This window comes from Poeciliopsis prolifica, unplaced genomic scaffold, assembly GCF_027474105.1.
Source record: "Poeciliopsis prolifica strain line A6 unplaced genomic scaffold, Auburn_PproV2 SCAFFOLD007, whole genome shotgun sequence".
Classification (NCBI taxonomy): Eukaryota; Metazoa; Chordata; class Actinopteri; order Cyprinodontiformes; family Poeciliidae; genus Poeciliopsis; species Poeciliopsis prolifica.
In genome coordinates this window covers 8,208,750-8,220,128 of record NW_026562382.1, presented here as the reverse complement: position 1 = coordinate 8,220,128, position 11,379 = coordinate 8,208,750, and the positions used below count along the sequence as shown (strand labels likewise).

Here is an 11,379-nt window from a genome sequence, read left to right as displayed (position 1 = left end):
TAAGATAAAAATAGCCCCTCGTCCTTCAGCGTTCCTTGTTACGGTTCCACTCGTTTGAACCGTTCATTCATTCCTCTGACAGCTGGTATGAACACGAACAGAAGTTGAGCAATCTCCAGATTTGCAAACAACAGTGTTTTGTCTTGTCTTTCCAATTTTGAAGAATACCGCTGTTTGAAGCCAACTAGGAATTCTCAAGTGGATAAAAAATACGCAATGTGTTGTTGAAAATAACAAACACACCACGTCACGCAGACATGAGACCCACAGAGCAGGTGTAAACAGTTCAGTGCAATGCTGTAAGTGAAACAGACCAAAAGCACTTCTCTGAAATGGCTGTATTTACTTTTTTCTTAAAAAGACATCCAATTTTCTCCTGGAGCTCAGCAGTATAAACGATGGATTAAAAAATAAAAAAAAGAAAAACAGGTGCGGATGCACAGTTTTGAGTTCATCACAACTGTTCTCCAATTGTGATGAACTCACTTTGTCAGTTTGAGGGAAATTTAGAGTAAAATACTCTTTGAATGTTCAGCCAAGGCCAACAAATGTCAAGCCATGTTTGTTTGAAACAGTAAGTAGACTGGATCTGTCTTTTGGCATATCTTCAACAGCCTCAAAAATGTTCTTCATCTGTCGAAACTGAAAATTCTTTTTTTTTTTCTTCATCTCCTCATCCGATGAGAAAAAAGGTTGCACGAGGAGGGTATACTCCTTAACAACCTGCCCTTTACGCTAAAACTCCACCTTCCCCTCTTCATCTCCACCCCACCCGTGTCATCCACCGGCGCACTGTTAAGGAATAGACCCGTTGACAAACGTCTGCGAACTAACTCCGCCCCTTCCACTCTTTCGTCCAATCAGTCCCGTATGCTTGGCCGGAAGTTTTGAGCGAAACGTACGCGGGAAATTGTTAATATTTTTTGCTGCTGAACGACAGAAGAGGTAAAGCACACACTTATTATTAAAAGTAATATTAGTTAGTTAACTAATGAGGGGGGAAAGTCGGGTTTATGATGCTATTAGATGCTTTAGAGCATCTAATAACGCGGTAATGTTTGTGGCGACTCGCTTCTGAGTGAAATGCCCAAATAACCCGCTCAGCTTGGTGCTAACAGTAAGAGCTAATCCTAGCATTTGGCTGAAGTATCTGGTAACGGTTTCAAAATATATATTTTGGCCTAATTTATAACACAGGGTCCACCTTCGCTGTTTTTGGACGCGCTACTCATTTGCACTAGATTCAAAGTCATTTCAACTCTCTTGTGTACAAGCCAGTGCTGAACGTGTTTCCTCTTGCAAAGGGGTTAAAAATGAAGGTGGTGACTTGTGAGATCGCCTGGCACAACAAGGAGCCGGTGTACAGTCTGGACTTCCAGCACAACACAGAGGGACGTTTCCATCGCCTGGCCACAGCTGGAGTGGACACCACAGTCAGGGTGAGTGGAGAGGAAACATGCGCTGAACGTTACAATTTAATCAATTCAATCGATTAAAAAGCAGGGGATCAAAACATCTTTAACATGTTTAAAAGTAAATGGCATCCAGAAGCTGACTGTACCAGTGATAAAGACACTTTTTCCTTATGCCTGCCACTCATCTAGATGCATCTAGATGGTGCACTGTGCCGTCCAAAAGTATGCACACCCCTTTAAGTTTTTGACATTACAACAACAAAATTAAAGGTATTTTGAGTGCATATGGGCAGATCTGTCTCTGCTACATGGTTAAAAGGCAGTAAAATATATTAAAAATGTGTAATATTGTGTTTCGTTCTTCAGTTATAAAACACCACTCCCCGGAGTGAACTAAAAAATAAAGAAGATGGTTTTAAGCAATTTTGCCGAATAATTATAAATTGAGAGATTTGAGCCAAAGTGGCATTTAGTCTCATAGCATCAGCAGGCTGGAAAATTCAGAAAAAGAACATTGGATTTTATTATTTTGCAGGTATTTTTTGCAGTTTGTCAAGATGTCGTGCTTTCCTTCTTCTTTGTATCTGCTCTTGCTAATTGCTTTCCTTCTTTCCACCCTCCAAAATCCAAGAAAAATTATCTCCTGTCGCGTCCAGCACACTGCGTCTATGTTATAACTCCTAAATATTTCACTGCATTGCATCAGCTTTGAAAATGGAAAGCTGTGAATGTTCTTGACACATTCACCTCATTTTCCCCAATTGTTTACGCAGCTGTGGCGGGTGGAGCAAGGTCCAGATGGGAAGGCCGTGGTGGAGTTTTTGTCTAACCTGGCCAGACACAGCAAGGCGGTCAATGTGGTTCGCTTTAGCCCTATTGGAGAGCTGCTCGCTTCAGGGGGAGACGGTAAGTCCCGCAAAAATAAAGTTCTTTTTATTTCTGCGTCACTACTTTTGCTTCAGTAAAACATTTAAAACAGAGACATGTCCTTGTCTTGTTTTTTTTCTTGCATACAGATGCAGCTATTCTTCTGTGGAAGCTCAACGACTCCAAGGAGCCGGAACAGGCCACTGTGTTTCAGGATGAAGAAGATGCTCAGCTCAACAAAGAGAGCTGGTCTGTGGTCAAAACACTCAGGTACTTAAGAACAGAAAGTGGACCTGTCTGCTACGTAAAGATGCACATGGTTTTGTTATTGTCTTCTAAAAAAATATTTTTTCTTGATGTCTCCTATGTAATAATTTGATCTGGCCTCAAACGCTCACTGCTGTGGCTTAACTAGGACAGCTTCACACTTACATCTTCCAGCTGTGCAGATCGATGATGATGATGGAGATGCCTATCTGTTGATTGACTGCACCTTTTTTTTTTTTTTTTTGCTCTTATTCACACCTTGTTCCAATAATAAATTAATGTTAATAATTGTATCAAAGCTTGATTTAAACCAACTGTGTTTGATAAAAATTTTCCCAAATTATCTAATGAAACTGTAACGTTTCTGTCTCGTGTTTTGGCCCCAGAGGACATTTAGAGGACGTGTATGACATCTGCTGGACGCGAGACGGAAACTTCATGATTTCTGGATCTGTTGACAACACTGCTATAATGTGGGACATCAGCAAAGGTGTGCAGCCTCAGTTGTGCCTGGTGGAAATATTTAAACGAGCTACATCACATTGATGACTTTTTTTTCCCCCTTGATTTTGCGTTCAGGACAAAAGCTTTGTATGTTGAATGACCACAAGAGCTATGTGCAGGGGGTGACCTGGGATCCACAGGGGCAGTATGTCGCCACACTCAGCTGTGACAGGTAGAACAGGAAGTAATGTTTTTAAGACTACATACACAATGCACACATGTGCAGTAATAATATGGTAACAACCAGACTGATTTTATGTAAGTAATGGATTACTCTTATTTTCTGTTTGTGTGTCAGAGTGATGCGTGTATACAGCACTCACACAAAGAAGAAGGCTTTCTGTATCAGCAAAATGAGCTCTGGGCCTCTTGCTGATGGAGAGGTTTGTAACATGGAGCACATTTTTCACTCCGTTATGAGTTTTTGTCCTTATTTCTTAATAATTCACCTATAGTTATCAATTGGGCTCCTTCACTTTGTGTTGAATTCTGGGAAAATGTGGAAATAGCTTTTAGCATTTCTCAGGTATGAGAAGAAGAAAATGGATTCAGGAAAGATTTTATTCCCGGTTATGTTAGCTAAAGCAGGAGAAGCATAATTAAATTATTCTTTCATCGATTCATATTGAATTTCGATTCTTTAGCTTTGAATTTCTGCATGTTAAATTGAATTTTTGTCAAGCTCAGAATGGTTTGGTTTCATTGGACCTCATGCAAGCCCATTTCTGCTTTTGGAGATACCATTTCTTCACCTCAAATGGTTTAACTACAGCTTGAATTTTAAATTAGCTGTTTAAAAATAAACAAATGTGTTTTATATGTTCCATTTCTTAAAAGTTGTAAGAGAGATCCCAGAGTTAAATCCTTAAATTAAAATTAGCTGATGTTTCAACATTTTTTGTGTGTGGCTTTAAAGCTATTTCTTGTTTTCTTGTCAAACAGAGCACTGGAAGTCTTAAGTATTGTATCTACATTTGGAGAAAAAGAATATTTTTAAATATGCAAATGTGGTTGATTCAGTTGATCACTCATGAAAATAAGGCTTGGATGTTTGGAGATCTTTGAGAGTTCAGCCTGAAAAGTGTTGAAAAGGAAAATGTGCACTGCTGAATTAAACCATCTGTAATCTCCCCTGTGTGTCACTTTGCAGGTGAAGCAGTACAGAATGTTTCACGACGACAGCATGAGGTCCTTCTTTCGTCGTCTGTCCTTTACACCAGATGGGTCGTTCCTTCTTGCTCCAGGTACATTTACTGGATTCACCAAATTAAATCTTACCTTGCTAATTGTATTTATGGGGTGTTGAATATTTGATGACCTACTGGTCTTATAGATTAAATAACTTCCAAACTAAAGTCTCTATATTTTTGTGGTTGCTTCATTTTAATGTAGAAAAGCTGAATAACAAACAAATCGAGGGAAGAAAGATATGGTATTAAACTTTAATATTTAATTATATGTCAGTGAGTGACAGTGTGTAAAACATAACTGACCATTTGGCATACAAACATTTACTAACAAGCACAGCGCCATTTTTATTTTAATTGCTAGTTGTCTAGTAGGTTTTTTGTTCATTCTTTTTTATTAAAAAACTGTGAACTTACAACGTTTCTTGTCAGCTCCAAGCTGAAAGGCTTCCTCTAAGGATTTTCTGGGCTTCTTCTGAGCCACCACCTGTTTGTTCCTTAACAGTACAAAGTGGCAAAAATTAGAAAAATGTGGGATGCATTATAACAATACTTTATACAATCAAGTTTTGCTGCAGTTGAAGCTTAAAGTTTGTTATTTTGTCTCTGTCAGCGTTGTGCAAAAAAAATAAAAAAGCAACTGACATTTCTGCCCACTGTCCATGCAAATTTCCACAATATAATTCAAATTGTCTGTGAACATAAATACGCTAAAGCACATTTGAAAGTAATTTAGTTTCTTTCTACTTCACAAGTACTAACAAAGCACTGTAGATGTTCACTACCAAACTAGAGGAATCCCTTTACATTCACCTCACATATGGAGGATTTCAAGATCAAAATGGAGCTTATAAAGACGGCTGTCTTCCTTCTGTATCTAACCCTGTTGCTCTTTGCCACTCAAACAACAGCCGGATGTGTCGAGGTGGGAGAAAACATCATAAATACCACTTACATTTTCTCCAGAAAAAGCTTAAAGAGGTAAATCTTGTTATAAGTTTTGTTCATTTCATGCTATTAAATATCTTCTAAGTGATGTTCACATGTGTTCATCAGGCCGATCGCCCACCTGCCTTGTCCGTCTAAAGCCACCCTGGCTGTGCGATGCTGTCCCGTCTACTTTGAACTCAGAATCAAAAAGGGAGAAGGTGAGAACCATTAATTAAGAAACATTTTCTGTGTTGGTTCTTCTTCTGCGCGTTTCTTGACATTTTTGCTTTACAGACGGATCTCCCCAGGCTCTCCCCAACCTCTTCCAGCTGCCGTACCGCATGGTGTTTGCCGTGGCCTCTGAGGACTCCATCTTCCTGTACGACACTCAGCAGAGCCTTCCCTTTGGCTTGGTGTCCAACATCCACTACCACACACTCAGTGACCTCACATGGTAAACCTGGGCTTGAGTTGGGTTGAGTTTGTGTGTGTTTCTCGATGCTTCACAGTCTGCCGGTGTGAGACTAGAGGGCTTCTGCTGGTTCTGTCAGACAGGAAAAGTTAGAACATGCCCTGACTGAACTGACTTTTTTATTCTGCGCACAGACACTTCATGTTTGTCAGTCGCACTTGAATATAAAGAGGTTCTTCTAGTGATGTCACTGCAGGAACATTTTATCTGACAGTTTTCTTCTCAAACCAGTTTGAGATGTTTCCATTTGTGCTGTTTGCTTGTAGATGAATCATCTATTGTACTCACGCACACACACACAAAGAAGCACTAAAGGTGTATTTAGTTTTCATGCACTCTTTCTGAAATTTTGCTGAAATAGGTCTCGCTGTAGGTCGGCAGTTTTATTTTTCTTATCTTTAAGGACCAAAACATTTATTTCTTGCTTACATAAAAGTCTCAAAACTGTTCTCCTACAAAGCTATCCTCACAACTATCCATCCTTTGCTCCTTCTGACCTTTTATGCTTCCATAGATTTATGGATGCATCCATCTCTCTACTCCTAGTGTTTCCATGCTGCTGTCATTTTATCTCATAACCCATCAGTCCATCCTTTCTGTCTTATTCTTTCAACACACTAGGTTTCTTTTGTAGTTTCAATATTGAAACCACTGCTGAACAACCAGCTCTATGTCATGGTGAACTTCTCCATTTTAACAATAGACCGTAATGGGAAGAGTAGTGTGTGTTTATTAGCATAGCTGGGTGAATTTGACTTCAGTATGAAGAGCTTTGGGTGATCGCTATGACTGGAAGAGTGCTGTATAAATGCAGAATATTTACCAAAACTTGGCTGTGAAATGCTGAAATAACTTGAATATAAAGAGGTTGCAAAGATTAAAATAAAAAAGAAGAAAAGCCATGAACCTGAAAGTCAAAATAAAGCTCCTTCTGTAATTATACTGTTAGTAGTTATTTAAATAAACACATAAAACAAAATGCATGGAAAACAAAAAAAAAAAAATTATGGATTAATCATGACAATAAATTTGATTGGTGTGTCTTTTTGTCGACTTCACATTAATGCGTTAAATGTAGAATAAAAACTAGACAAAGTGTGAATGTAAAGCCATGGATTAATTAAATGGTGTCTTTTTCATGTTTTACATTTCATCGACATGTCTGTATGATTTCCTGTTTAGGTCCAGTGATGGTTCCTTCCTGGCCGTGTCGTCAACAGACGGCTACTGCTCCTTCCTGTCCTTCTCTCCTGGGGAGTTGGGCACTCCGCTCAAGGAGCCTCCCGTCTTGGAAATCTTTGTCCCAAACAGCGGCGTCGAGAAAAAAGGGAAGAAGTCATCAGCAAGCAAAAACTCCTCTCCGGTTTCCCAGGCGTCAACCTCCACCCCAAACCTGGCATCCCAAACCAGCAGCGGTAAAAAAGACTCCCCGTGTCCCACCCCGACGGACGAAAAGAAGACCACCCCCAAACCTAGATCGACGCCTCAGCCTCGCAGGATCACCCTTAACACGCTGGAGGGCTGGGGGAAGCCCACTCCTCCCAAACCTTCGACTCCGGCGTCTGGAAGCACGAGCGCTCCCTCGACTCCCCAGACCTCCGTCACTCCCCTCACTCCGACCAGCTCCTCCAGGAACCAGCCCCGCCTCACACCTCTCACTCCCTCCACATCAAAGGTTCTCAACACTGCTGGGTCCACAACCCCTAAAGGTCCGACCACCCCAAAAGGACCCACCCCAAGGTAAACATAGGAGGAGAAATAAGACGTAAACACTTTTTACTTATTTTTATATTTATTCAACAGTAAGCATTGGGGCTGGAGCTAACGATTATTTTAGTAATCGGTTATTCCATTGATTATTCTGATCAAAAAAATTGATGCATTCTGCAGATTTTTCATTTAACTATTTAATAGTTCTTTATATAATATTAGAAACACATTAAAAGATGCAAAGTAACAGATAATTCAATTCCTTTTAAATCAGATAAACATTTTACTGTCTGAGATGCAGTAAAAGCATTTCTTTAGTGAACACTTGATCATGTGTAGCAAAGCGTGCATCTTCAACTAAAAAATACTTCAAACACCAACGCATAAAATAACTCGTCCCTTTCTGCTCGACTCAACATCAATGCAGTTCAGCGCCAAGACAGAGCGCCAGTATTTGTGAGGGGCAATGTGAATCATTGTTGTTTTTTCAGAAAACCTTAATTTTTAAGTCAAATTCACAGATTTGGAGTTTTTAACTATTTCAACAAGCAGAACAATAATAAAATTCCTGTATAGCAAGTTCAGTGTTGGTATTTTAAATACCTTCATTGTGTTTGTTTATTTGTTAGCATCTAAAGAAGACAAAACTGGCCTTCTGATTCTGTACTTGGATGTTGACTAAACTTCTGTTGAGTGCAATATTCAAGTTATTTGAATCTTTTAAGTAAGAAGCAAGTGTTTCTATAGCAGCTTCACAAATTGCCTTAAAACACTAAAAGGCTATTTGTTTGAAAGTTCGAGTTGATTTCTTAGAACAAGTTACTAAACGGAGGAACGTTTTGTCGAGTCGTTTCAATCCTTTTAAACTTATTGCCACCCATGCATTGAAAGTTTTATTGAGCTGAAGAGCTCTGGGCACTCAAAGGGCAGCTGGTCCCGTCACATGACCACCGGTGATAATTTATTGGGTTTCGACTGGAGTCAGACAGCCGTCTGACTCCACTGCTTCCACTGCCTGCTTCTGCTGATGTTTCAAGAGCTAAACTCATAATCTATGAGCTCCACAAAGAACTGGGGAACACCATAAACTCTTTAATTATCCATCTTTTTTCAATGAGAGATGCTTCTAAGCAATTTTTGATGCATCTTGATGTTTCTTTCACTGCCTGTGCTTCGTCCTGGCAGTGCAAACAAAGCCCCGTCTGGTACGGGGGTCTGGTTGGACCCCCACTGACTGTGTTTTAAAGACGATTGTTGCTGTTCCTGTTCTACTTTAACAACATGCTAAATCAATGATGGAAACCATGTCTGTCACATCAAAGCAGCATTCTTAATTGATGCTTTGGCGTTTGTGCAGTTTCATAGTCTCTTTGTTTTTGGTCTCCCTCTTTGTTTGTAGGAGAGTGTCTTTGACTCCCCTTGGATCTCGGCCTCCAGCTGTCAGCTCACTGTTCAGCAACGCTGCAGCCACAGAGAAGGCCAAACACGGTTGGTTTCTCCACCTCTTTCAGCTTCGCGTTTTAGAGTGTTGTCTCAGTCTTCCATCCTCAATAACGGCTTCTAAAAAAATGTTCAAAATGTTGTCTTGAGAGTCTGCAAATCCTCCTTAATGTTTCCTTTCAACTTTCCACACACCAATTGGAGCCTTTCTTGAGCTTTGGTAATGTTAACACAAACACTTGTTTCTTTTTCATGTGCTGTGTCACTGGGTCAGAGTTGTTATAGTTAAATGTTGTTAAAATAACTAACATTCTCATTTAAAAGGCTTTTGTTTCTTAAAGTAACCAGTCAAATGTTTCTGAAAATCAATTCACTTTAGTTATAGTCTAGTTGGAATGTGACACTTATTGCTTTACTTCATTGCAAATCACTAATAAATAAGACCAAATCCACCCTGTCAAAAAAAATACAGCTTTTAGTCAACATGCCTCTGGCGACATCAAATAATGCAACTCTTTTTCTTGTTTACAATGTTTGACATATTTTTAATGAAGTTCCTCATTCAAAGGCGTCTATTTGTATTCTGTATGGCTCATCCAGACATTTGAGCTTAACAGTGCAGAGTGTTCAGGAAAATCTGACAATAAAATGCATGGAAGCAGTTTGTGACTACGGCCATGTCAGACTGAAATGAACAGATTTCAATGTTTCCGATTATTATGATAATATATACGTTATTATAAAACCCATCAAGTCTGGCTCCATGAGGATTTTTGCAAAATCCCTCAATAGACACCCATACTTTATTACCCACTGGTATGGTTAACATACATCTGTTTGTGATTAATTTATACTACATACAATGCTGATCATGCAGCATTAATGACACAATCGGGTGGCTTTTTTTTTTTTGTCTACTAACATTCTTATATCTCCTCCAAAGACTGCACAGAAACAGGCTATAAAGTCTATCCTCTCGTCACTAATCCCTCTCTTTGTGTTTCTCCAGAGCGTCCGTCTCCCCCCTCCGATCCAGTTTGCCAACCTCCAGAATCCAAACGGACCAAGACCAGTAACACCCCAGTAAAAACCAGAACATGTAAGGATTAGCATCCACTGCCTGGAGTGTGGTGGTGCTTAAAGGAAACATCAGGAATGAAAGAACTATATGAAGCTCCACATGGTTGTAACACTGCAACATCTTGTCCAGCTACAAACTGCATGACATTCTGGTCAAAGAGTTGTTTTTTTTTTTATTTCACTGTATTTAGTATCTTAAACAGATAATGTTTTATTTTCCTTTCCTAATGACGCTCTGAAGCTGTTATGGGGGAAGAAAAATAGTAAATCAAGATAAATCTGAGCTGCAGTGCTTGAAGGAGACGGGAGGAGCACTTTGAGGTTTTGTAGTTTAAAATTTAACCCTGTAACTTTTTGAAAACTGAAGCTACAGTTTACATCTTGAATTAAAAATGTCAAATTATTAATAAAAGACTTCAAGTAATTTGGCTCAAGGGCTCTTAATTACACACAGTTATTACTTAAAATGTTTGAGTATTCCTCATTTATCTTTTGATAATTAAATATAATTATGCTGATTTGTAGATGCCTGCCAGAATGTAGAATTCACTCTCAGTCCAGAAAAATAAACACGGGAGAAAAAAGATTTGACCAGTTTGGCTTTTGGTTTCATACAGTTGAAACCAGAAGTTTATGTAGACTGAATAAAAAGACAGAGACACTTGTAAACTTTGTGTTTTGAAGATGCAAATAAATAAATCCCCTAACCTATTCTTTCTTTCTTGTGACATTTAGCAAACAGGAATAATTTTGGTCATTCTCATTGACCTAAAGCAAAAGCAGAGTGGTCTGATTTAACTTCAAACAGTTAAATCAGACTTTTTTTTTCAGTGTTGGTCATTAAGGGGTGCCTTCAGTAGAACAATGCAGTATTTGCACATCTGAAGTTAGAGGAATCAAAACATTAAATTTAACATTCATCTGAGAAGAATAACTTTTCAAGCACATTGATCTTTGCTTGATCAGGAACTGTCAAAGGAGAACTCCCACCAGGACCAGTATGGCTCACAGTGAACCAGTAATAGGTGCTGGGCGCTACTTTTGCAACCTTCAACTATCTCTGTCGTTGAAACATGAATCTGAAAATACCACAAAAATCAAAAATAAGTAATCAGGTTCCAACACAAAAGAAAGACAAACTTCTTAGTATTAAGGTATCTTGGCAAACAAGCATTTCAGTTTGTAAATCCTGAGTGTGAGAAAGGTTTAATATTTACTCAAGCGGTGGTTTGTATGCAAGACAGCCATGTTAGGTTTTACATCCACTTTTCTTTTCGTTACAGTCTGAAATTTAATCAAAATAAACTTGTCCTGTTTAAGGTTTTTAAATAGCTAAATGCCTATTAACTCTAGTGTCATATTCTCAGGTAAAATGAGATCAGAAGGTTTTACACATTTTCCTAAATTATGTTTTAGACTTCAATTTAGTGTCATATGGAAATATTCCCACTGTAATTGAAAACCAGTGTTAACGTGTTATGAAGGAAATTAGATAACTCAAAATTTT

At 38.9% G+C, this 11,379-nt stretch overlaps 1 protein-coding gene across 1 annotated transcript; it reads left to right on the top strand.

Moving 5' to 3' along the window:
- The first annotated feature begins 868 nt into the window (after window positions 1-868).
- chaf1b (chromatin assembly factor 1, subunit B) lies at window positions 869-10,296 on the top strand. Its single transcript, XM_055031315.1, has 14 exons — window positions 869-945; window positions 1,305-1,439; window positions 2,189-2,321; window positions 2,432-2,552; window positions 2,936-3,039; window positions 3,129-3,225; window positions 3,352-3,436; window positions 4,204-4,297; window positions 5,152-5,221; window positions 5,297-5,388; window positions 5,465-5,624; window positions 6,825-7,382; window positions 8,752-8,840; window positions 9,802-10,296. Exons 2-14 carry the CDS (start codon window positions 1,314-1,316, stop codon window positions 9,900-9,902), a joined length of 1,830 nt encoding a protein of 609 aa, XP_054887290.1. The 5' UTR covers window positions 869-945; window positions 1,305-1,313; the 3' UTR covers window positions 9,903-10,296.
- Window positions 10,297-11,379: the final 1,083 nt, after the last annotated feature.